Raw genomic sequence first — 27,328 nt, 5'->3', positions numbered from 1 at the left:
CAAGTAGGCAGAGAGGCAGGCAGAGAGGGGGAGAAGCAGTCTCCCTGCTGAGCAGAGAGCCCGATGTGGGGCTCGATCCCAGGACCCTGGAATCATGACCCGAGCCGAAGGCAGAGGCTTTAACCCACTGAGCCACCCAGGTGCTCCCAGGACCTATAGCTTTTAATGGATTTTCTAAAGAACATGTGTCCCACAAATTGTAAACTACTGAAAAAACTTGTTCCAGAGTGGGGATGGGGGTTGGGGGTGGGGGTTACAGAGTGATACAACTTCCATATGTAATATTCTGGGAAAAAACAAATTCCTAGAGACAGGAAGTAGATTTATGATTGCCTGGGGTTGGGGGGTGGCAAAGGGGAGGGACTGCCAATGGATACGAGTTTTCATTTAGCTTGACTGAAATGCTCTAAAATTATTTAGCTTGATTGAAAGGTTCTAAAATTAGATTATGGTGAGAGTTACCAAACTCTGTAAATTGACTAACAGTCATTGAGTTGCACCCTTAAAAAGAATGAATTTTATCGTATGTAAATTAGACTTCCATAAAGTTGTTTGAAAAAGTCAATACTGAATTTCAAAAACTCAGTATGAAAAAGATATGAGATATCGCATTAATAATTTTGTATTGATTACGTGTTGAAATGGCAATATTTTATATAAGTTGGGCCGAATGGAATACATTACTAAAATTTTAAAGAGAGCAATTGATGACCATGGGCTGTCTCTCACAGAGAAATTGCTCAGAGTAATCCAAGTTAGAGGGTATATTTCCGATACTCACTGGGGGGGGGAATCAAAAGGGACCAAGGAAATTGAACAGGGCTAGGGGACCCCTGTGTCTCCTTTAACTAACTGAATGTGGGGGGGTCAGAGTTGGAGCAGGAGGGGTTCTTGATGTCTGGCTTTGAGGCAAAGAGTCAAGGCGGATTGGTCAGCTCTCGGGTAGGACTTACTGACATGGAGGGGTTCTTCATCAGGCTTGGTTGAAGAGGATTCATTGTCCTCGATGTCCTTGCTGCCTGTCGCCTGGGTGATCACACTCGGGGGCTCATCTGAGCCGGGGTTCATGGAGACCATGCTGCTCTGGGGGGATGATCCCCCACTGGTCCGAGACAGACTGAGTGTGGAGGCTCGCCGGCTTGGTTTGCGGCTGGTGACGCGGAGTACAGGAATTTTGAATTTCTTGGTCTGAAGGAGAGAGGGAAGAGCGATCTCAGAAAGAAGGGAGGGAGAACAGGATGATGGAAGGAAGGAGAGGAGGAGGGAGGAGGGTGACTAGACGGGAAAGAGGGAGGAAGGGAGACAAGAAAAAAGGGAGGCGAGAAGGAAGGAAACTAAGAAAGAAAAAAAAAACAAAACCTGGCTCTGAATGTGAATTTCTTTTGGTTCTTTCCAGACACCGGGACACATGTCCTGGGTCTTGGTGACCTTCTGTCACAAATCAAGATAATTTAAAATGGGTTTTATCTGAAGTGAACACCACGGTTGACCAAGTAGTCACCTCAGGGGACCAAACACATATTCCAACTATGTTATGAGGGACCAGAGGAGTTCTGGACTTTTTTTTTTAAGCTTTTTATTTATTTATTTGATAGAGATCACAAGTAGGCAGAGAGGCAGGCAGAGAGAGAGGGGGAGACAGGCTCCCTGCTGCGCAGAGAGCCCCATGCGGGGCTCGATCCCAGGACCCTGGGATCATGACCTGAGCCGAAGGCAGAGGCTTTAACCCGCTGAGCCACCCAGGCGCCCAGAGAGTTGATTTTTTAAAACTGTAGGAGGATGGATCTCATTTCTTTAGCTACCTCTTGGTGGTCTGACCCCAAATTCCATGGATCAACTTCTTGTTCACCAAGTTGACACCAGGCCCTCAAAGAATCAGGATTTGTGTTTACTGGGGTCTTCTGAAGAGTACAATATGGAGAAAATTCTAGACCTGACATTTAGGGAAGTGAATGTGTCTGATAGGATAGCGTTCTTTTCCGGGCAGGGAGAGGAGCCATGGTTGTGGTGGATGGAAGGGCCTAGATGACAAGTCCTAGAAGGTAAGTAGGGGTAGATAGAGAAAATCTTGTAAGGAGAATGTGGAGTTTTGGGAGGAAAGGAACCCATCAGAGAGGATGGGTTGTGTATGTGTGTGTGTGTGTGTGTGTGTGTGTGTGTTCACACCACCCTCTTGCATGACTGATATCACTTCGGAGTGTACCGTGCTGGGTCATGTCTTCATTTAACTCATGAACCAAGTCTTCCAGAGGGTTTCTTATTTTCCCAAGGTCACAAAGCTAGCGAGGGGCAGAGCCAGGATTCCAGTCCAGGTCAGGCTAACACCAACGCTAATTATTATGCCTTGCTTAAAAATTCTTTCAGCAATGCCCTTTTGGGGGGCATTGAAAGTGTCCTTGGTCCCATGCTGATGATATTTCATGACTTTGAAAATGCCAGGCTCACGGTGGGGCAGAGTAGGCCCTCAGCGACTCCCCAGTCAGGGCTCACTAGAACCCTGGGCTGTGGTTTACACTCAATCAACAGGAACGGTTCTGTTTGAGAACATTTAAAAGGGAAGTTCTTGCAGGGCCCACTGAGGTCACCTTTTTGTTCATAGGGTTGTGATACCCTCAGAAAGCAGAGAGGGAGAAGAGACAGCACCAAAGGCTGCACCTACCTCTCATAACTATCTAATGGGTGGAGATCATTGTCTCCAGCAGGATTCGTATCATGGAGCCCACTGTATGGGGTCAGAGGTAGAGGGTTTTTTTGTTTGTTTTAAAAATATATTTATTTTTTATTTTATTTGTGAGAGAGCGAGTGAGCAAGCATAAGCAGGGGGAGGGACAGAGAGAGAAAGACAAGCAAGCTCCCCACTGAGCCCAATGTGGGGCTCGATCCCAGAACCCTGAGATCATGATCTGAACCGAAGTCAGATGTTTACCCGACTGAGCCACCCAGGCGCCCCCAGAAGTAGTGTTTTGATTGGCTACCTTGTGGGGCCATGATGGCAGGTCGAACCTTGGTGCCCTGGGAGAGGGGAGGGGTTTCCTGGTGGCACAGGGGAAGGACAAGGTGGGTTTACCCAGCTCTCCAAGGGAGCACATGGGCTACCAAATGACTGTGATAAAAAGCAAATGCCCAAAGATGGCACGTTCTCTCCTTTGACGGATCAGGAGCTTGGTACAGGGTCCCCTTTGTCCTGACACCGCAGCGGTGTCTCCTCATCCTGTCTCCTCTGGCCCCATATGAATCCCAGACTCTGGAAACCAGACTCTAGCTCCATGTTGTTTTGAAGGCTCGGCACATTGTGGCCCAGGGGAAGCCTGGAGTCTTGCAGTGAGCACTGAACTCGGAGCCAGGGGACCTCAGCGGGCCCTTGAACAAGTTACCATCTTGCCTCCGTTTCCTGGTCTAGCAAACAGGGAGGACGGGTTGGGATGGTCTCGGAAGAGCTTTCCATATCCAGAGCTCCGTGTGCATCTTCCTTGGGCCACGATTTCATTTTGTGCTCCTAAAGTCGCCATTAATTAAAATTCAATTAACAACCTTAGCCAGGAAATCCAAAGTGAAGGGCTGACACTTTTGATTAATTGAGAGTGGCAGAAAAATAAAATGCAGGGGATGATGTGACAGGCAGTTTCAGCATCTCGCTTGCCCTTTATTGAACTGACTCAGTCTGAATTGACTTAAATCCCCATATGCTGCCTCTCTATTTTTTTATATTTCACTTAGAAGCAGTGTTAACTAGCTGCTGTGTTCTACCTCAGTACGGACTGCTTTGGGGCAACAAAGGGAAAGCTTTCCCTGAGAGATTCCTTACATTTTCTCAGAAGGAACAATTTCCAACTGGTGGCCCACGGGGAGACGTGATTAACTGCCCAGAATTTTACAAATTGGGGAGATTTTTATATAACCACCTAGGTTATTGGTCTCTCTTGAAAACAGTAAGCCCTGGACTCCCATTCTCACGTGGCAAAGTGGCTAGAGCTGGACAGAAGTTCTTCCCTTTAGCTGTCTAGGCCATTTGCCACAGACCTCACCCCTCCCTATTGCATTAGACCCAGCCTGATTTTTTTTCATTTACTCCATTTGCCCGGCTCTCGCGAGTGCTGTCTTGGCCCTGACAAGCTCTAAATGCACAGAAGAATTATTAGTTGCTGTGTGGAGTTGATTGGAGCTTTGCTTTCAAAGTCCTCATTTTGTAGGTGCAGAAACTGAAGTCGGAAGAGAGAAAAGGACTTATCTGAAGCCACCCAGTGAACTGGGTCACCGTGGCTAAGCTAGGTCTCCTCATTCTTAATCGAGTGCTCCCCCATCGTCAGAGTGGACCACCCTTTAGCCCCGAGTTTGATCTAGAAACTTCCTGGGGAATTCAATTTTGTGAGAGTTCCAGTGCGCTGACTTGCTGTGTTCCCTCCCTCAATTTTTGTTAGGAATATTCCTGGAGGATTTTTTTTTTTTTAAAGGTTTGCTGCTTCTGCTGCTTTTTCTGTGCCTCTCTGGAGACAGAGGCACACAGTGTCTCCATAGCAACTTTGTGACAAAAACAAAGGCTTTTCCTTTTCAGATCTAGGCACACCCTGATGAAGGAGCAAGAAAATAATGACACTCTTCATGAGAGCAATTGTAGTTGTGACACCATGGAAAGTATGCATTTGATGAGCTCAGTGTTTAATAAACAGTGTTCAGCGAACAGGCCCAGGATTCACTCTTGGCTCTGCCATGACTCAGCTGTGTGACCTCATACAAATCACTTAACCTCTCTGAGCCCCAACTCCCTCCTCTTCCAACTGGTGATTAAAATAGTGCCCCCTGGGGTTAGTAGGAAGGCAGAGCTGGCTAATAGACCCCAAAGCACTTCTTAAGCATAGAACCTGGCACATGACAATTGTGTTAAAAGGTGGCCTCTAAAAATTATAAGCAGTAATTCTCAGCCTTTTAACATGTTCAGAGTGAGTTTGCATGTCGTTTCCTGGGGTTCTTTACTAATGTTATGAAGTAGGCGGGGATGGGCATTATACTCATGTTGTAGGTAAAGGCGCAGGTGCAGCAACCTGCTTTTTCAACTGCATTTGCCTCCCTACACTCGATCTCTTGTCGTTATGATTTCATGGTGCTTGTTTGTTGGGTAGATGAGTTAGGGTTAGGAAGAGCTTCGAGTGAAAAAAATAGACTTCCTGATGTTCTCTTAGCGGTGACTGCGCGTTCTAGTGTATAGAAAACCGTATCTGTTGAATCGCCTGTTTCTTATTTTCTGGCCAAGTTAAAGAGAGAGTGAGCTCGAGACAGAGAAATGACTGTTATTGATTAAAAATCGTGGGGGTGAGGTGAGTCCACTTCCGTCTGGTGATGTCTTATGGACCAGCGCCTCAGCCACCCCTCCCCTTCCCCACCAAGTGGCGTCCAGCCAAATGTCATTTCTCCTATAATCCCCAGATAACCATTTTAATTAAAATTTACAAAAACTGCCCCAACAGCATGCGGTTCTGACTTCTCCCTGCTCAGAGAACCAATGAGAAAAAAATTTCCCTCAGAGAAAAGACGGGCAGAATCGCCTCCCACCGAAGTGGGGGCCGCAGCAGCCAAGCTGTCGCATCGCGTGCTGGCAGTTACCTTAGGCGCCGTGACGAAGTGCTCCCACCTCTGTCCCATGGACTTGTCCTTATTGATTTTTTTTATTGTGCTCTTGCTTCCACCCGGGTCCCTGAGTGAGAAACAGCTTAATGAGTTTTCCGTTCCCAGAGCCTCGGTTTACTACAAGTGCTTTTAGGAAATGCAATAAGTGGAGGATGGATGGTGGCTGTTCTCTGTGATGGGCTTTTTTCTTTTCCCCCCACCCCCTGTGTGGATGAAGAAGTGAGAGGGACACGTTGCCATAGCTGGGTCTTGTCCGTGGAAATTGAGGTTAGGAGGGACCCCTGCTTACACAGTGGGGTGAGAGAGGCAGAATGTGTGTGATCTGCGTCTGTCTGCCTTTTGGTCTTGGGTCCTCTTTCTCTCTCTCTCTTTTTTAAAGATTTTATTTATTTATTTGACAGACTGAGATTACAAGTAGGCAGAGAGACAGGCAGAGAGAGGAGGAAGCAGGCTCCCTGCTGAGCAGAGAGCCCATTGCGGGGCTCAATCCCAAAACCCTGGGATCATGACCTGAGCCGAAGGCAGAGGCTTTAACCCACTGAGCCACCCAGGCCCCTCAAGGACTTGGGTCCTCTCTTAGACCCCAGGGCAGGTCTACTCCAGAGCAGGTACTTCTGGGAGTGAGCTGAAAAGTCCATTCAGCTTTTGGGCTTAACAATCCCCCCACGAGGGACACTCCCAAGTAACACAGAGAGTGAGTTACTGGGCGCGGGGGGACTGGGGACAGCCTGTGAAGTGGGTTCCATGGTGAAAATCACTGGTTTGGAGTGTACTGAACAGAACTCTGTACGATGCTATGTGCAAGATACTTTTGTGCATTCTCACTGAATCCTCTCAATAAAACATTACATTGTTGCCATCCCATTTTACAGATGCGAAAACACACTGGGTGGGGCGGGGGCAGGGCTCAAGTCACTCACCCAGATACAGATTCACAGTGAAACTAATGACCCTCACTGGAATGGGTTCCTCTGGGGCCCTGTACCTAATTTCTTTTTTTTTTTTAATTTATTTTCATTTATCTTATTATTATTTTTATTAACATATAATGTATTATTTGCTTCAGGGGTACAGGTCTGTGAATCATTTTCTGTTGTAATTTTATATTCTTTTTCTTAAAGCACTGCCCTCCCCCAATTAATTAAACTTCAGATACCCTAAATCCTGGGTCTTCCCCGCATGGGTTGGGAAATTTCTCAGTACGAGACTGAACCTCCGGCAGGTTTTGTGGGTGACGTGCCTGTAATCCCTCATCTAAAACCCAAGGGACCTGATGTGTTGCCCTGTTGGTATTTTGGGAAAGGGTATACATGCGTATACCATATGTTACCATGATCCTCCTAGTGGGGTCGGGGACAGCATCCTGGAACCAAACACACTGGTATATATATATATATATATATATATATATATATATATATATATATATATGAATATTTACACTAAGTGGGATAAAGAATGTAAATAGCTTCAGGTCAAATTTTGCCACCAAATCTAGTTTCGTTCACGTCAAGTTTTACTGTCAAATGGGTTATGGAAAAATTGAGTGTTCAGAGCCTTTTGGATTTTGAACTTGGGGCTATAGGGCAGTTGATAAGCAAGTGGGGAGACTCAGCACGTGCGCTTTCAAAGCCCTCTACCTTCCTACTGGTAGATTGACTGATCCATCCATCCTTCCATCCAGCCCTTTCTTTATTTCCTTTTTCTCTTGCGAAAGGGTTTTGGATGGCTGGGATCCTTCAGATCATTTAGCTGGCTGTCACTTAGCACGGAGCAGGGACATGAGGGAATAGATGGCCAGATCAGACTCATGAAGGGACACGTTGACAGGGCTGCTGAGTGCTGGGGAGATGCTCAGATATAGGAGGTAAAAGATACGGGAGCTAAAACTTGCCTCAGACTGGCTTCTGTGGCACGGGGCTCTAGGTAGCAAAGTCGGAGGCTTTTGCTAGCACAGACGTGAAGGAAGTCATGCTCTCGTGGATGGCAGGACTTTGCCGAGCATCTAGCAGCCCACGGCCACAATGCAAGCATCGCGCACAGGCGATGGAAGTCGGGCTGGGGAGGGCGGGGTGAGAATGTGCCTCCAAGCTTTTTGTAAGACTTTATGTTTGATTACACAATAAAAAGCCCTCTGAATAATTAACAGTGAAGCTCATTTAACGTTGGTTCTGCCTGCTTCTCCCCCGAGTAATCAAATTAGGGAATATTTAAAATCCAGCCAGAGGAAGGACTAGCAATACACCAGTCCTATAAACAATATTTAAACTAGTGGCACTTTTGAAGTCTGATTTAAGGCTCACCGACTGGAAGCTTTCGCGGTTCAGCTTTGGAGCATTTCTTTCAAGACCACAGGGCTTTTCGGCTTCTTCCCTTTGCTCACGTAGCTCCTGCTGTGCCTCCAGCCTCCTTCTTGAAGTTCAAAAGCAACCCCCCTCCCCTTTTAAAATTAAATCGGGTCCTAGCTGAGCTTTCAAAATCTTAAATATTCAAGCCCAATCGGGAAGATGGAGGTTTTCTGTTAACGCATCCTAGATGACCCGAAATCCATTGCGACTTGAGGCACCAGTTAAATGAGCTAAAAATACAGCAAGTCTCCCCGAGATCTTAAAATCGCCCTGCACCTTTGCTCATGCAAAGCCACTGATAAAGAAAGGGCCTGGTTAGACAGAATCGGTCTCTCTGATGTTTCATTCTCAGGAGCAAATAAACCAAAAAGGAAGCTCAGGGGCAGGAAAAGAAAGAAACCACCTGAGGTTTTTTGTCCACAAGGGGCCTAGTGAACACTTTGTCCAAGATGGACACAGCAAGGGGACGCTCCTCCCCAGGGCTTGGTGGGATAGTCATTAGTGCTGTTTACCAAGTAGTCCCGGGTCTTTTGGGCTCCTCGGCATCAGGGGCAGCCCTGTGACTTGCTTTCTTTAAAAATGCATGAGTGACAGTGACATATGGCATCGAGAGTGGGTGCTTTAAGGGCTAGCCCTCAAGGCAGTTTCCTTTCTCTGCCTTGTTGATGGTGAAAGCTTGTGTTGAGACAAAAACTCCTATCAGCCTGGGTCCTCGAGTGACCGAAATGAGCACAGCCCCGTGTCGATGGTGGGTGGGGTGAGCAGGAAATGAACTTGGGTTGCACTAAGCCGCTGAGATTTTCGGGTTGTTCATTATGGCAGCTTAACTTAGTTTATCTAATTGGTGTTCCTGATGCACTGTTTGTGTGACCTTGGGCAAATCTCTTTGAGTGAGAGAACCAAGAGAAGTAGCCTATGTTGGTGGTTAACAGCAGGTTTGAGAATCAGGTGGACTGGGTGTTCGAGTCCTGTGCCTGCCCTGCTGCTTCCGAGGTGTGTGTTGGTGTAAGCTATGTAGCCTCTCGAAGCCTCAGTGCTCTCATCTGTAAAATGGAGGGAATAATATTAGCTACGTCAGAGGCTTGGTGTGAGGATGGGGCGGGGCTTGTTAAGGGTTTGTGGGGGGTGTCATATATAGAGAACTGAACACAGTTTAACGATGAACCACGTGTTTTTCGGACAGACAGCTTAGCGTGGCTTGGGGGAGGGGCTGATGGTGGGGAACAAGGCAGTAGGACAGATCTGTGGGGGAGAAGTGGCTGTGATTTTCAGACCATAATTTCCCCACTGCTGAAGCTTTCGGAGGAGGGGATCCTGGTTGCCAGAAATCAAGGGATGAAAGCATGGAGCGCCGTCGCATCTCATTTAACTGTACCCGCCAAGCACATTTTGTTCCCGGCGAGTCACTTGAAATGTCTCCCTGCAGTAGCAATCAGAGTCGTCTTCTCCAATAATTCCCTCTCTCTCTTTGCGAACTGTCATTTGGGGTAAAACACCTGCTTCTCAGAGCGGAAAGTCTGTTGGCTGGTTTAGAAGGCATGAGTGTGTCCACGACCGAGTTGGAAGGACAGAGCCAGCTGCCAGTGGCGCGCCAGGGAGGGGACGGAGACCAGAGCTCCCGGGACCTCCCAAGCGGGTCACCTCCCTTGTGGCAGGTGCTCCGATCATCCTGCCACGGTCCCCTACTCCCGCAGAGATGTCCTCTTGAGTAAAGCAGTGGAGGCACGATGCAATTAAGTCAGTGCAGAGTGGAGAGCAGGCGGAATCAGAGATTTCACTCAAATGTCACCTCCTGAGTGAGTCTTTCCCAGACGACCCAATTTAAAAGTCACCCCCCACCTGCCCCTGTCCTATCCCCTCATCAATTTCTTCGTGACGCTTAATGCTACCTCAAAACAGCTTGATTACTGCATGTTTATTATCTGCTGCTCTCCCCATGTCGCCTAGATCAGACGCTCCAGAGAATAGGGATGTCTGCTCCCTTCTCTGCTCTATCCCCAGTAGTGCCTGAAAAAAGCAGGTTTTTGAGGGAAAGGAGCATTTCTGGGGGTGGGAGGGGTGCATGGGACAGAGGAAAAAAACAACTTCAATATAATAATTGTTATTTTGCATATTGCTTGTGCAGATGTTGCATCGCCCCCCACCCCCGCCCTGAGATTGACAGTCTGGCAAATTAGAAGTTCTTACAGGAATTGGTTAAATATGGTGATTAACTCTGCAGTCATCGAAAGAGGTTTTGCTATGGAGATTTGGTTCCCATATATTAACTTGACTACCAAAGCCATAAGTATGGAGTGGCCTTCTTTGTTGTTTATTTATTTTTTTTTAAAGATTTTTATTTATTTATTTATTTGACAGAGAGAGATCACAAATAGGCAGAGAGGTAGGCAGAGAGAGAGAGAGGAGGAAGCAGGCTCCCTGCTGAGCAGAGAGCCCGATGTGGGACTCGATCCCAGGACCCTGAGATCATGACCTGAGCCGAAGGCAGCGGATTAACCCACTGAGCCACCCAGGCGCCCCGGCCTTCTTTGTTGTTTAAAAGAAAACTGTATCTGTACATATCATATTATCTTGGCAAGGGGCAGTTCCTTTTGTATCCTGGGGTCGCCTGGCAAATCCTGCTTTGTGATGAGTTACTCTTTTCGTTTTTGGACACCACATTGTGCCCTAAATTAATTGCAAGACTTTCAGGCTTTTGCTGGGCAGAGGAAACCGTCTCTTAGTGATTAAGCACATGTGCTCTGCAGCTGGGCTTACCTGAATTCCAGTCCTTAGCTTTTATGAGCTATGTGATTTTGAGCACGTTACTTAAGTTTTCTGTGCCTCGGGCTCCTCTTCTGTCGGAATGAGGCCAACTGGAGGAATGTACTCAGAGCAGTGCTTGACGTGGGGAGCACTCAGAGCCAGCTGTTTCCATCAGGACACAATTGTTAGATTTAGGTGCCTGCGTCCTATTTGGAACGTCGGAGTGTGGCTGCCTTTTAGCCACCCACGTTTTTCTAAAGGAACAGCAGGTTCTTTGTGCCTGGGTACCCTGGCCCTTGAGTGTCTGGACTCCCTTAATAAAAGTCAAGATCATACCCACCTGGACTCCCTAGTTAAGAGCGGCTGTGATGATGTCTCTCTAGGACAGCCCTAGGAGTAGGACATAGATGATTTTGCTACCCAGGGGACAGCCCCTCACACCTTCACTCCACGCTGTATGCTGTGCCTTGCCTAGAAGGCGAATCAGGGGGCTCTTGACTCTCCTGCCTGGCCAGGGGTCCTGCCAGGTTCTTTCCCATGGGAACCCCAGGGACTGGGGCTGGGGTTGAGCGGAACTAGGGAGGAGAGGTGCTCGCTTACACCTCATCTCCTCTGCGTCTCTGGTCACTCATTTCTAGTCAATCCTTTGAAAATTAGTCTCTAAAAAAAACCAAACTGATACCAATTTAAGTTCATAAGCCCTAATCCAACCCCAAAATCCAAAAGGCATTTAAAACCAGGACAAGTTTAATAACTGATTTGGCAGCAAAACATGACCTGAACTGATGGGTGGCTACCAATGACCTTTATTTATTTTTATTATGCACTTAGTGTAAATGTTCATTTTTTTTCCCCCTGCGGAAATATTGTGTTGGATGATAGTCTGCTGCTCCAGTTTCCTCTGTGGGTGTGATGTTTTCTACAGTGTATGCCCCATATTGCCTTTCTAAAATGCCAAAAAAGAAAAAAAAAAAAGCAATTCTGAAATTCAGGTGGTCCCAAACGTTTAGATAAAGACTTGGGTAACTTTAATATATAAAATAAGTCTTACTTTGCAGAATAGAGCCTTGCATCTCTCAGAGAAGGGTAATTAGCACACCTGGTATTGAAAGCCCAGTTTCTGCTCTCTTGTGGACCTGATCATCTTGTAAATTGAAATAAACTCTCCCTGCGAGCCATGGGATTAATGAGGATGCTGGGAAATGTTAATGTGTTTGAATTGCCACATGATGAATTTGGGACAGCCTCCCCCTCCCGATAAGGCACAGCCTCAGATGAAACTCATAATGACATCCTAATCTGTCATCTGTCCATTCATCCCACCATCCACTAGTTCTAGCCAAATAATGAACAAAGGTCATCTTCTGCTTGTGGCACACTAGCTGCCAGTTAGTAAAAATTTTGCTGCCTGTAGAAAGCCTGTGTTGAGATATTGAACCACCCCACTTCCTTGCTATAAAATCCATAAGGGGATGGGGTTGGATCCACAGCCATCATCATGCCTAATAGAGGAGAAACCTCTGGGATCTACAGGTTCCTGATGATGGATGTTTTGGAAAGTGCATGGTAGGTGTCAGGGCTCCGGGTTTGTGTTTCAGATGCTTGAAAAGCAGGAGATACTGGCTGCTTGAGGAAGGAAACTCAGAACAGCACAGTCAGGAGGACTGGAAGTTTGGTATTACTCTATTGGCATCATTCCCTGGATTGTTTGTCTTTGCATCCAGATTTTGGTTGACCTTGCTTAGCTTTCTTCCTGTCTGTGTGTTTGTTCATTCTCCCTGTGAACGGGGATCTCATCTGTTGCTAAAACTCTACTCAGAAGATTCTTTCTTTCCTTGCCTGAAGTCTCAATGGCTTTGATAATCAAAGAGCCAACTGCTCTTGGAAATGGGGATTTTAATCTTGAATAGCTATCGTTCAGTGAGCCCTCACAGTGCTCCCAGTCACTGGGCTAAATGCTCCGTGTTCTTTATCTTCTTGATGCTCACAATAACTCTTCTGAGCAGGAGCCCATATGATAGGTGAAGAAATAGAGGTCCAGAGATGTTAATGACCAAGCAGCAGAGCCTGGACTTGTGCAGGTCCATCTGATGCTCAAGCCCTTGCTTTTACTCCCTCTCAATTCATCTGGGCTTTAAAAAGTGCATTTGAAGATTTAGAGACATTTGAGTTAAGATATCAGGATGAAAAAACATAAACAGGAATTGGACATTAAACACAAGACAACCTTCTCCTTTCTTGCTAACTAAAAAGACATTTTCTGGCACTTTCTAGGAAACCTAAGCCCTTGCCTAACCCCCACCCTCAGATTTATCTATTAAAAAAAAAAAATCAGGGATGCCTGAGTGGCTCAGTCGGTTAAGCCACTGCCTTCAGCTCAGGTCATGATCCCAGGGTCCTGGCATAGTGTCCTGCGTCTGGCTCCTTGCTCAGTGGGGAGCCTGCTTCTCTCTCTGCCTCTGCTTGCAGTTCTGCCTGCTTGCGCTCTCTCTCTCTCCCTCTCTCTGACAAATAAATAAATAAAATCTTAAAAAAAATAAATTGATCCCCCAAAATGGTGTGCTGGAGTTGGCTTCTGTTGGCTCACAAGAACTGAACATGTGCCCCTGTCCCTAGCCCCACGGTCATGTTGGTAAGCCTGAAGTCAGCCATGGCTGGATGATGTCCACTGTGGAAATTGACATTGTTACACATCATGGATTTTCCTTCTTGGAGAACTGTTCTGTTTATTAAACATTTATTAAACATGTACCAGCAAACCATCAAACTAAAACCACCATCAGGAGCAAATGGTTCACTAGGAAAAAGCAAGCCCCAGCAAATGCTCTGACTTCCCATGGGAATCTTTCTGGATGCATTTTTCTGTCAGACAGAGGTTCTGGTTCCTGTTCTGCTCTGATCGATCTCCGTGGATCCCTGATGGAATTCTGCCCTGGCAAGTCACGGGGGAATCTCCATAACTCCCAGTGTGACCACCATGTCTTTTTTTTTTTTTTTTTTTAAACCGCAGGTGAGTTTTTGGTCACGTGCCGGGGACATTTCTAAAACCCAGCAAAAGAAATAAAGATGCTTCTTTTTTTATCTTCTCAATCCAAACCCTACATTATATTCTTGCCTCAGTTTGGGAGAATGGATGCCCAAATGTTGGGAGGCCAAAGTGTTGCTACTAGTAGCTTGGGGAGATGAAATGCTATTAGAAGTACACTGGCTGAGGGACTCTTTTCTTAGAATCTAAACCATCAACTGTGAAAAAAAAAAAATTAGATGTTGCCTTGACTCAGAAATACCATTTCTCAGAATCTGGCCAACAGAGATATTTTCAACTGGGTATAAATATATGTACAAGGGTGTTCCATGCAGTACTACTTGAAATGGCCAACACTTGGGAACAACCTTAGTGTCTCCCAGTAGAGAAATGGTTATCTAAATTGTGGTTCGCCCCTGCCATAGACCGTGGCTAACTATTCTTTATGAGGGATGGTATTCTGTTAAAGGACGGTGGAAATTGTCAAAAGAATGTAGGAACTTTGTACGTACCATCATGGGAAGATATCCATGAGATATTTTATCTTATTTTTAATGATTTATTTATTTATTTTAGAGAGCGAGCAAGTGAATGGGAGGAGGGGCAGAGGGAGGGACAGAATATTAAGCAAACTCCCCATTGTGTGTGGAGCCCTGTGTGGGGCTCAGTCTCATAACCCTGAGATCATGACCTGAGCCAAATTCAAGAGTCAGATGCTTAACTGACTGAACTACCCAGGTGCCTGCATAAGATATTTTAAAGGGGGAAAAGTAGAAAAATGTTCAATATTCAGAGCAATATTCATGATGCCAATTCTGTTAAGAAAAAAAGGGGGGTATACTTACATAGATTCATAAGGGGAAGGCATTAGGTCTAGAAGGAGGAAGGTCATACCTCAGACCTTTAAAGGGAACTTTTTCTAAGAAAAATGAGTAATACATGGGAAATGTTTTAAACCTGTCATTTTCAAACAAATTCTTTGAACCACATAGATATTTTGGAAATAACTGGGGTGTCTTTGTGGGGATGGGAGAGAGCTGGAGGGGCCCCAGGTCCCCCCAGGCCTCCCAACTTCCTGCTTTGTATAGAAGTTACATTTTTAAAAATTTGTTTTACATTATTGGGGTTTCCATTAAAAAAAAAATTCTGGTGCTTTTAAAAAAAATCATCAAGGTTATAAACCAGAGCACCAAGGGAAATTACAGTTTTCAGTTCATCTCACCCCCAAACATGGAATCAGTTAGAGTTACTAGTCTATCAATAGATGCATGATTTATAGTTCTGGTTGCATTTGATGTTAGTTTATCTGGGCTCTGGTGCAAAGGGTGAATTAGAGCAGGGAGTAGGGTAAGTGTTTGGGAGGTGGGTGGAAAACACCCTTAGGAAGATGGAATTAATTAAGATTTGGGAAGAGAAGGAAGATTGAATTCAGCTGGGGGGTGGGCAGGGCAGTGAGAAAGAGGCCATTGTCAGTTTATTGGGGTGGGACTTGAGGGGGTTTCCACTTATGGGGGAAGGGAAACTATTTTTCATCACTCAGCATGGGATTTTCACAGAGCAAATTGATTCCTCAGGTTAGGGTCCCTTACCATTTAGCACTATTCTTGGAGTCAACATGACTCTCCATAAAGAACATAAAGGCCTTATATGTCTGCCTGTTCATGGTCCACCTGCCCATGTGGGGGCAATGCAGCTCCTGCAACAGTGGCCGCAGGGCTTTTGCATGAACCCTCCCCTGAGAGGAGAGGCACACCATTGGCTCTCATGAGCCCATATGACCTGTATGCCCTGGCTCTGAGCTCACCCCTGACTGGATCCCACAAAGCACATCAGGGATGTGTAACCCATCCAACAAAAACAGCAAAAGGAGGGGAAGAACAGATAAGAAGCCCTCCCCCATGACATAGTTCACTGCTAGTATGGCAGGTTCAAGGACTGAGACCTACTTTGGATTCCAGCAGGTGATCACAGGCTTCATGGTGTGGTGGGTGTGGTCGATAGTCAAGGCCTCCAGAAGCCAGTGGAGGGCACAGAGCTGGCGGAAGAGGGGCTCCCTGCAAAGACAGAGGTGGGAGGGGGGAACACAGCGGGATCCTGTTGGAACTACATCCTTCACAATAATAGGCACCGAGACAGTTGTGCTGGCTTTCCTGTTAGAGAGCTGCTGCTATCTATGTTCGTTCCATACCTATCTATGGTATTTCCCGTTCCTCATCTCATCGAGCCTTTGCAATGTGTCCATGAGGCATTCGTGGGCTCATGTTATAGATGAGGCATGTGAGGCTCAGCGGAGTGAAGGAACGTGTGGCAGTTTGCTGAGTTGGCAGGTGGCAGAACCATGATTTGATGGGAGATGATCATGTGCTGGTCATGGGGTGGGGAGATTTCTGTGTGGGACAGGAGAAACAATGGAGCGGTCCCCCAGCTAGAGGTCTTGATTCAGGCAAAGTGAGTAGGTTGAGGGACATTTATATCGTATAGGTATCTGCCTGTTCATCTGATAAAAGTACAGTAAATACACTGAGAGTGTCAAAGAGGGCTGGACACGCAAGGAAACTGGATTTATTATAATCTCCCTCCTCCCCCCGATCAACAGATGGACCCATTGTTTTAAATTTATAGGTCCTTTGCCTGAAAATGTAGCTGGATATTGAAGAAAACCACAATGAACGCATTATTTGAAAAGTAGCTTAAACATTGTATATAAGCATATCTCACCTGTATTTTCTGATTTAGGGTGGCATCATGTATTACAGGAAACCAGGCATTGAGTAGGGCACCTTACACCCTTTATTTAATTCTCCCAACAACCTACAGGGGTATGAATTGTTGTCCACATTTTAAAGAAGAGGAAACTAAGGCTCAGAGATACACTGTCACACAGCTTGTGGGTGACAGAGGCGGGATCTGAATATCTCATTCAGGACTCCCAACAACCCCATAGGAAGGGTACTGTTACTGTGCCCTCTTTGCAGGCGAGGGGCTTAGGTAAGGGAAATTGCTCAAGGTCACATTGCTAGGGATGATAGGGATCTGAAGCCCTGTCTGTTTCACCTCAGAGTATATGCTTTCCTGGGTCCTAGCTCTGTCCATGGTGCTGACGAAGCTGATGCAGTGGTCACCTGGGGCACACGCTCAGGAGAGGGTTAACCTGCTGCCTGCACTTTTCCTGGAAACAAGGTCACCCCCTCCCTGCATGATCTCTCCTCTTACACTAATGGGTGAGATGCCTCCATTATGAACCTGTGTAATTGCTCTTCTCTGAAGTTGATCTTGATCAATAATCCCCAGGGTTCCTGGGCCTGATGGGCAGAGGGGCAGGAAGGGATCCACCCTCTCTGCTTCCAGGAAGGCCCCACTCCAGAAGGTGGGGGCCAAGTGTGGAGCTGACCCAGGGCTGTCCCGGTGAATCCCCTGAGAGGCATCCCTTGGGGGTCTTAGGAAAACCATGGGGTCTTAGGAAAGCCAGGGTCGTCAGCTCTCTTTCTTCTGCTCTGGAGCCCTTCCTTCCTCCTTCCTTTCCATACATTGTTTACGAACACCTACTATTCCCCCATTTCTAATTTAAAGGTACTGCAAGCCTCTCACCCTTCCAGTTCTGGTCTGTCTTCCCCCTTAGCACCACCCGGGTCCTTACAGGTGCATTTCGCAGCTCTGAGCACTGGGCCATGTCCAGCGTTTCGCCCAGAGCAGCAGCTAGTTCTGCCATGTGCTTGGCACCCCCATGTTACCCTCACCATAACCCAGGACATTGCAAAAGTCCCTGGGACATGTCCCCTCTTCTGTTCACCATAGAGAGCCCCTGCCAGCCTGGGCTTTGGGTTGTTGGGGTGGAGACTGGGAGGAAGGGATAAGCAAAGGGTGTTAATTGGTGAGGTGGGGTCTGCTTGGTCATGGTGGGTGTGAGGATGCAGGCATGTGAGCATCAGATTAATTTCTGCAGGTGACAAGCACAGGCATAAACCCAACTCTTCCCTTCCCTTGCTTAAACTCTTCAAACTCTCTACACTATCTGTTTTGGGCTAAATTGTGTCCCCCTCAAAATTTGTATGTGGAAGTCCTAACCTCTTCCATACTGAGACCTCAGAATGAGCCCATATTTGGAGATGGAGACTTTGATGTGGTGATTGTATTAAAGTAAGGCCCTAACCTAGTATCCAAAATCTATAAAGAACTTATCAAACTCAACACTCAAAGAACAAAGAATCCAATCAAGAAATGGGCAGAGGACATGAACAGACATTCTGCAAAGAAGACATCCAGATGGCCAACAGACCCATGAAAAAGTGCTTCACATCATTCAGCATCAGGGAAATACAAATCAAAACCACAATGAGATACCACCTCACGGCAGTCAGAATGGCTAAAACGAACAAGTCAGGAAACGACAGATGCTGGCGAGGATGTGGAGAAAGGGGAACCCTCCTACACTGTTGATGGGAATGCAGGCTGGTGCAGCCACTCTGGAACACAGCATGGAGGTTCCTCAAAAAGTTGAAAATAGAGCTACCCTATGACCCAGCAATTGCACTACTGGGTATTTACCTTAAAGGTACAAGCATAGTGATCCAAAGGGGCACGTGCACCCGAATGTTTATAGCAGCAATGTCCACAATAGCCAAACTATGGAAAGAACCTAGATGTCCACCAACAGATGAATGGATAAAGAAGATGTGGTATATATACACAATGGAATACTATGCATGCAGCCAACAAAATAAATGAAATCTTGCCATTTGCGATGACGTGGATGGAACTAGAGGGTATTATGCTGAGCAAAATAAATCAATTGGAGAAAGACAACTCCCTGATATGAGGAAGTGGAGACGCAACGTGAGGGGTTTGGGGGATAGGAAAAGAGTAAATGAAACAAGATGGGATCGGGAGGGAGACAAACCATAAGAGACTCTTAATCTCACAAAACAAACTGAGGGATGCTGGGGGTAGGGGGGTAGGGAGAGGGTGGTGGGCTTATGGACATTGGGGAGGGTATGTGCTATGGTGAGTGCTGTGAAGTGTGTAAACCTGATGGTTCCCAGACATGTACCCCTGGGGCTAATAATACATTATATATTAATTAAAAAATTTTTTTGAAAAATGAGGCCCTAACTAGGGTGCACCCTAATCTAGTCTGACTGGTGTTCCTATGAGAAGGGGAAATTAGGACACATAGACATCTGTGATGCACATGCTGGAAGGAATGACCATTTGAGGATACAGGGAGAAGGAAGCCTCAGAAGAAACCAACCCTGCTGACAACCCCTGGACTTCCAGCCTCTAGAACGATGAGAAATGAATTTCTGCCATTGAAGCATTTTGTTAGGGCAACCTGTTAGGGCAGCCCTGGGAAACTAACACACAGTCCCCTATGAGACTCCAATCCATCTCACGTGCCTTAAGTATCCGCATGGCCCCTCTTCCGTCATCTGCAGTCTAGGGAAATTCTGCTCAGTCGCTCAGGCTCACCACACTCTCACTTAGCACCTCCTGAGTTAAAATCCTAGCTTTGCCACCTACTAACTATGTGCTTTTGGTGAAATCACTTCGCGAGCCTCACTTTCCTCACCTATAAAACGGCAGGAATTGTTAGATTGAGGGTGAGAAGAGGTGGTTGGGACTGTTCTCTGCCCTGATATATATTTCTTTTCCTCTCCTTCTCTGCCTCTCAGCTCAGATGTCCCCCGCCCCCACCAGGAAGCCTTCCTTGATTTCTCCAGGTCTGGGTTACCCTCTCTTCCAGTGTCCTAAAGCATCCCATCTTTATAGTGTATCTCTTTGCCCCTACATTCCCAGTTCCTGCTCTACTGTAACTATCTGTTTACCTGTCTCTCTAGCCCTGCAAGCTGCAGAGTCTTGGCCACTGCAGATTACTGCTGGGCACAGAGTAGGCTCAATATATTGCTGTCTCTTGAATGGAAGGTGGTGGCAGTGAACTGGTTCAAATCTGACATCTTCTGGAGCTGATAACTTGGGCAAAATTCGCATTTGCAGAACCACTGAAATAATGAAGAATAGTAACAACAACAGCATAATAATAGCAAACACGTCCCACAGAGCATTTACACTGTTCCAGCAGACTCAGTGTCAAGTGCTCTATGTATGTTGACTAAGATCATCCCTGTGAGGATAGTATTATTGGCATCCCCATTTTGCAGATAAGGAAACTGTGGCCATGTGGCCTGTTCAGATTCAAAGCAGCCAGCAAATGGCAAGGCTTGAATCTTAGCCCAGGCAGTCTGGTTCCTGAATCTGTGCTTTATCTATGATATTGATGTTGTCTCTTGTCACCAGGGAGAGCCCTCCCTTTTCACTAGAATAGTGTCTCGTCCAATGGGTCTGGACTTTCGTCTCCATTTACAAGAAGTGCCTCGTGAAAACCTCCATTTACAAGAAATGCCTCATGAAAACCTGTTATTTATATATAACAGCTTTATTCAGAACTGCCAAAACTTGGAAAGAGCCAAGATGTCCTTCAGTAGTTGAAGGGATAAATAATCAGTGGTACATATACCCAGACAATAGAATATTCAGGGCTGACAAGAAATGAGCTCTCAAGCCAGAAAAAGACATGGAGGGGAAATGCCTATGGCTAAGTGAGAGAAGCCAACCCGAAAAGGCTACATCGTGTGTGATTCCAACCGTACGACATTCTTGAAAAGACAAAACTATGGAGATGGTGGGAAGATCAGTCGTTGCTAAGGGTCCTGGGGGAAGGAGGATGGACAGGTGGGGCAGAGAGGGTCTTTATGGCCGTGAGCACACTCTGTATGGCGCTCCGATGGCGGATGCATGCTATTACACCCCTGTCCAAGCCAACAGCGTGCACAACCCCCGAGTGAGTCCCAACGGAAACTGTGGACTTCAGCTGATGACCTTGTCAGTGTAGATGCATTGGTGGTAACCCCCACACCCCCTCTGGTGGGGGAGGTTGCTTAACGGGAGAGGCTGAGCACAGACAGGGCAGGGGTTATAATGAGAGTCTCTGTATCTCCAACACACTAAGGCTGTTCTAAAAAAAAAAAAAAGAAGTTTTAATGGAAAAAAAAAAAGTGCCTCAAACCTGACAATTTTTCATCTCATGTGCAGTAAAATAAGAGGGGGGTGGGGGGGAGAAAGAAAGTCCCTGGAGATCGGTACGATAGAAATCAGTACTGTCTCATAATGACTGTATGTCAGGTCATAGCGCAGTGTTTTGGATTTTCCCGAATTAAAAGAGAAGGCATTTATTTTCTGAAGCGTGGGCCATAATAGATGAAAACACCGAAGGGGGGTGCACGGAGGCTGCTTCTGAAGTTCCCTTGTTCAGAACTCCAGGGGAGCACAGCTGAATAGCCCATTCTATTGAATGCGAGTGGGCGGAGACATCCCTGAGAAGAAAGGGTTTTGTGCTTCTACCAAGAGAAATCGGAAAATACCTACCAAGCCATTTCACGCACCCCATGCCAACTGCTGAGGACAGCCCCAGACAGGGCGCCGGAACGGCTCCTGTGGTTCCCTCGCTTATGGGAAGGCTGTGCAGGGCAGCCCGGCCTCTCAGAGAGGAAAGGAGGAGCTCTTTCTCATTTCTAGAGACCATCCTGCCCACGTTTTTATAGATAAAGATCAAGGCTCCCTTGACATGATTGAATTGATCCCTGTACAGTCAATCCAGAATATTCAGCCAGTTTGGGGATCAGTTACCTTGGAGCAAAGAGACTGGCCGGGCTCTGATCTGTGTCGGCTGATGTGACAACTGAGGATTTGAGAACTGATCAGGCATGCCCTGCCCTGATGCCTTTTGGTAGACGGAATACAGTAATGTCCCTCCCTGTATGTGTACACTGTATAATGTGACTTTGTGTCTTCCTCATCAAGAGCTGGAATCTTTTCCTCATTCCTTGCATCTGGGCTGGCTTGATGCTTTGGCCAGTAGAATGTGGTGGAAGCAGCACTGTGTCCATTCTGAGCCTCAGCCTCAAGAGACTTTGTTGCTCGGGCTCCTGTTCTTGGAACCCATCCTGACTGCCTGGGCTAGGCTGGTGCATGATGAGAAACATGGGGCCCAGTTATACTTGTCACCCTAGCAACCAGTCATCCAACAGACCTGTGAGTGATGCCAACCTCGATGGCCAGCATCGTGCATACCCATCATCTGGGCACACAGACATGCACAAACCCAGGCAGGATTAGCCAAGCCAACCCCAACTGACAGAACCACCCAGTTCACCTGTATACTTGAGAGCAACAGGAAATGGTTATTGTTTCAAGCAACTCCGTTTTGAGGTATTCGGTAATACAGCAACAAATGACTGATACACTCACTGAAGGCAGCCAGAGCCTTTTAACAGCCAAGGAAAAGAAAGGGCAGCTTTACAAACTCTAGCCAGTGGGGGGCTACTATCTGTTCGCAAATAAAACTTTATTGGAACACAGCCACATCCATTCATTGCAACTTTCACGCTGCAATGGCGAAGTTAAGTAATTGCAAGAGAGACCATCTGGTCTGCAAAGTCTAAGGTATTTACTGTTTGTCCCTTTAGGAGAAAGTCTGCTGACCCCTGGTCTAGGGGGTGATAGACACCGACAACCACCACTGTTCATCACCATCATCATTGTCGTCATCCTGGCCTATCTAACAAACCTGGTTATAAAGATCTGATTTAGGAGTGAGGAGGTCAGAATTCCTGTTGTAAGAATTGGGGCAGATTCTGCCCTGCTCTGGGCTTCGGTTTCCTTACTGGGTCTTGAAGGAGGATGAGTTAGAAACTCTCCAGTTACTTCCAAGGTAGATTTAAGCCTCAGCTTGTTTAGACCAAATGAACCAAGGGTGGGGCCCAGGAATCTGCATTTTCCAGGTGTCATCCCCACTTCGGACCTCGGAGGATCCACATGCAAGTGAAAGCTTAAGAACCACTGATCTATACCATTTGCTTTCAGAAGGGTTGTCCACAGGAGAGACAGGCAGAAGGGGAAGTGTTTCCAAGGGACATGATGAGAAATTGCAAAATCTCTTTTTGCAAGGAGGTGTTTTAAGATCATCAAGTTCAAGTTGCCAGTTGGAAAGTCCCTGAACAAATGAGTTGGACTTCTCGATCAAGAGATCGAGAGATCGCTATCAAGAATCCAGTCATAAGGTCAATGGAAGGGGAGGAGCAGGAAAGTGGGGAGTGGACTTATCAGAAGCTGGAATATTAGGGAGGGTTATCGACGACAATGCATTGTTCTACTCTTCAGTACATGAGACTTGGCTCTCCAAATATATCACAAGCTCCTCAGAGGCTTGTACTTTCTGTGTGGTGCCTGGTGATGAGTGTTTGGGCTGTGAAGTCAAACAGACTTGGCTGAAGACCCCAACACAACACCACGCTGAGCTCTGTGACCTTGGGCAGAGGAGCACACCTCTCTGATTGCTGCTTTCTCATCTGCAAGGAGGGTAATAATGCACCTAAATAACGGCTGCTGGGAGAACCGAATGAGATATGCCTACAGAGAAGTCAGTAATGCCAGTATTACTGTGCACCCCTTAGGGACCTAATAAATATTTGACAGATGAGCAGAGAAGTCTACAATCCATCGTACCATTTTCATTGCCCTAAAGCCATGTGTCTTAACATGGCCGGGAGCGGGGGGGAGATACGGGGGGAAAGGGTGGGCATGATTTTGCACCCCCCCCCGGGGTGGGACATTGGTCAGCATCCAGAGACATTTTTGGTTGTTACAACTCACGGGTGGGGAGCCACTGGCTTCTAGTAGGTCAAGACCAGGGATGCTTCCAAATACCTTACAGTACACAGGACAGTCCTTCATGACAAAAATTTATTCCTCCCTACATGTGAGTAGTGTGGAGGTTGAGAAACCCTGCCCTAAAGTCAAAAGCTTCTGTCTTTGCACCTGACATCTTCCAATTGAACAGGGCTAACGAGCACAAAAGAAAGCACTGGGTTTGGAATTCTTTGGGATAGACCCAAGGGGAACAAGATGCCCAGGTTTTTAGAAAGCCAGAGTGTTCTTTGTAGAGGGTTGATTAGCCCCTGGTACACCATGCAATGATGAGTTCATGCCTCGGGTCAGGAGACAGCAGGTGCTTCTCTGGGAAATAGAGCTCCTTGAGTTTTGGGGAAAACATGTCCCCTGAGCCCAGGCTGACACATTGTTGCACACGCTCAGGGAGGCTGCAGACGGGTTTTATCAGGCTTTGCAAACTATTTGACAGTAGAGCGTCTGGCTTGGGAAGGAACGGAATGACTCAGTCCCAGCTGATTTGCCACTTAGCTCTAAAGCACCGTGTCTGCTTTTCTGTTATTTTTGTACGCCAAATGGCATTGCCAGCTCCAGGCTCCATGTCCTTTTCAGGAGGACACGGGAACAGCTCAACAGTTTCCCAGTGCCTCGTTAGCCCCTTGAGTCATTTCACCTTGGCTTCCACTGATAAGCTAGCGAGGCAGACGAGCCAGAGGAGGGACTACTTACACGTGAGCCTCGGGCAGCGAGGGCAGGATGATACAGCTGTGCACGGGGATGAAGGGGCGAACGAATCCAGCGCCCGTCTTCTTAACCTTCTCGTCATCGTATGTGCTGGTGTTGGAGGAGAAGCAGAAAGAGAAAAACAGAGTGAGCAAAGAGCAGCAGTTGGGTTTTTTTTTTTTTTAATTTTATTTATTTATCGGAGAGAGAGCACACGAGGCAGGGGAGGAGCAGAGGGAGAGGGAGAAGCAGGTGTCCGGATGAGCAGGGAGCCCGATGCTGCAGGTCTCAATCCCAGAACCCTGCGATCATGACCTGAGCCGAAGGCAGACGCTTCACCAACTGAGCCACCCGGCGCCCCAAGGAGCGGCCGTTTCAAATACCTTCTTCTCTTGCCAGGGTTTTATGCCAGATATGACTGGGCACCTACTATGTGCCAGGCAATAATTCCAGCTCAAGAGATGAGGCTTCTAGGTGCAGCCAGTGAACAGGTCATATGAAAACCCTGCTCTCCTGGAGCATATATCCTAGCGGAGGAGCAAAGAGAATTAACAAGATAAGTGGGGAAATGCTGTGGTATGTCAACAAAGATTAGGGGTGGGGTATGTTTTCTGAAAAGGCCAGGTAAGTATTTATGACTTTGTTGGACATGCAGTCTATGTCGAAACTACTTAGTAGAATGAAAGCAGCCGTCGGCCTATGGAAACAATATGTAAATGTCAGTGTTTCAGTAAAACTTTATTTATAAAACCAGTCTAGGGGCTGGATGTGGCCCATGGGCTGGAGTTTGCTAACCCTGCTGTACTAAATAGACACGCTCTGGGGGATAAAAAACAGAAAGAGAATTCAGAAGGGCTGGGAGGGGTGGGAATTGCAATTTTAAATAGGGTGATGAAGGGAGGTGTCACTGAGAAGGTGACATTTGATAAAAATTCTGCAGTACATAAAGGAGCGAGGCATTCAGATGTCTTGGGGCAGTGCACTGGATAGAGTGAACAGCAGGTGCAAATGTCCTGAGGTGGGGCTGCGTTTCAGAGACAATAGGGAGGTGAGGGGGAGGAGGAGAGAGAGAGAACAGAGCCTTACAGATCACTGCGGGGACTTGGCCTTTTCTCTAAATGAGAGTAAAGGATTTTGAGCTGAGAGAAGACACGTCTGACTTGCATTCAGAAAGGATCCTTCTCACTGCTGTTTTGAAAATGGTCTATGGTGGGGGTGGAGAGCAAGGACAGAGACAAGGAGACCTGTTAGGGGCATTGTAATAATTCCAGCCTGAGAGAGGAAGGTGGCTTCAGCTTGGCCATGGGGTCCTGGCCATGGAGACAGTGAAGAGTTGCAATGAAGGTATGAGACATAGGCAAGGAACTGCTTGGAGTTTGTGGCTCCTGTTTCTGGCCCTTTCCTTAAAGAGGCTTCATCCAACTCTACAGATTGCTGACTCATTGGTTGGTCGAATCAGCCAGGAAATATCGGGATCTCAAACTTTAGAAGCAGATACAACTGTGCCCCCAAAGTTCAGCCATAACCAGTCTTGCCCCCACAGCCAGCAGGCAGGCTGCTGTGGGAAACCAGAACCCCATGCTCTGCCGCATAGAGAAGATGGAGAATATGGAAACTTCCTGTCAAGCCAGACACCATCTGGGAAAGGGAAGGAGGGGGCTTGCTTAGAGAAGCGACATAGCCCAGACAGGCAGTTCATCTTTGAAACCCCTGGTCGTTTACCCAAAAAAGACTGTTAGAAAATGAAACAGAGTAAGTTACATTTGATGCCATATTAAACGTTTTTTTTTTTTTTCTCCACCATCATGGAGCAAGTCCTTTCAGTTATAGAAAATAGTTTCTTTTTTTTTTCCCATGACCAAATCTAGCCCATGGACACATTTTAAGAAGCCTACTGGGTGTGTAATGGGATCAATTGTATTTTAAAACTGTGAGATTTCACATAAAAATGGAGACGTTTTCGTTTTGAAAACTTGAAAACTCTTGCTCCTCTGGGCCTGTGTTCTGGCTGGCTAGAGTCAGGTGGGGCCCAAGATCAAGGCTGCTGCCCGCTTTACATGTGCTGTGGGCTTCTCGGAGGGTTGCCAGAGACTCCTGCACATCTGGCTTCTCACTCCTCATCAGACTTCTTATTTCCTGCTACGTGCGAATTCCCTTTGGGCCTTTTTACTTTCTGAGTCTCAGTCTAAGTACCTTCATTGATTGAATCACTGATGGGTTCCCTGTTTCATTCATTTCCACCTAGATTTATTGAACGTCTCTGGATGGCTGGAGGCTGTGGTCCCAGCAATGAATGAACGAGACAGACCCAGCCTCTCCCCTGCGAAGCGTAGAGTCTAGGGGCAGAAACAGGTATAATGAAACCTGCAGTGGCGATGAGGCTGAGCAGAAGAGTAGATGGTTCTTTGATAGCACAAAATAGGGGCGTTGGCTGAAAAAGAGGCAGGGAATACTTCTTGGAGGAGGTCGTGGCCATTTAGAACCACAAGCCCCATGTTCTTTGACTCTCTTCCAAGGGAGAGATGGCCCTGTGGGCCCTTCTCCTGGAATCTTGGTTTTGTGAGTGGTTGAGCTGTTAGAACGTGTCCGTCAAAAGCAATTGGCGTGATGCCCATTTTTGGGCCTAGGCTCCACAAACTGGCAGCGTCTCCTTCTTGTTTCTCCGGATGCTCACTGTTAGCGCCCAGTCAGGGGCGTGCTGTGAGGAAGCTGGCAGCCTGAAGCTCGTAGGGAGAAGCACCATAGCTGCTGGGTCTCAGCCCTAGCCGAGCTCACAAGCTGACCGCCAGCTCTGAGGGGCCACCCGTGTGGACACACCGTGTTGGAAATGGACCCTTCGAGCTGCCCTGGCTAGTGGTGCTGGAGACAGTCCTTGCCCATTCGCCCAGCTCAAGCTGCAGAGTTGTGAGTGAAATAAAGGTTTGTTGCCTTGAGTTCTTAAATTTTGGAGTGGTTGTTCCCATCAGCAGAAACTGGAACAAACAGTGAGCTAAAATCTGAAGGTTGAATGGGAATTAAGTAAGTGCATGGGATGGGGGAAAGCCCTCCAGTGGGGGGACATATCATGAGTGCAGGAGTAGGTGAAGTGTGTGTGGCTGGGGCAGGGGGAGAAAGAGAGGACTAGCCCATCCAGACTCTTGTGGCC

General features: G+C 47.0%; 1 protein-coding gene across 2 annotated transcripts in view; it reads right to left on the bottom strand.

Annotated features, from left to right (window-relative positions):
- Positions 1–27,328, bottom strand: part of CCDC60 (coiled-coil domain containing 60) — a 158,168-nt gene that overhangs the window by 21,527 nt on the left and 109,313 nt on the right. For both annotated transcript variants that reach the window (XM_045073648.1, XM_045073647.1), the window contains exons 4-7: positions 24,190–24,294; positions 15,687–15,794; positions 5,599–5,689; positions 954–1,188 (exon numbers count right to left, since the gene is read on the bottom strand). In XM_045073648.1, the coding sequence (XP_044929583.1) occupies positions 954–1,188; positions 5,599–5,689; positions 15,687–15,794; positions 24,190–24,294 (539 nt within the window). The remainder of the gene's footprint in view (positions 1–953; positions 1,189–5,598; positions 5,690–15,686; positions 15,795–24,189; positions 24,295–27,328) is intronic.

This window comes from Mustela putorius, unplaced genomic scaffold (assembly GCF_011764305.1).
Source record: "Mustela putorius furo isolate JIRA1106 unplaced genomic scaffold, ASM1176430v1.1 tig00537248_pilon_pilon_pilon, whole genome shotgun sequence".
Lineage (NCBI taxonomy): Eukaryota > Metazoa > Chordata > Mammalia > Carnivora > Mustelidae > Mustela > Mustela putorius.
The sequence above is the reverse complement of the archived record's forward strand: the minus strand, read 5'-3'. Positions and strand labels throughout refer to the sequence as shown.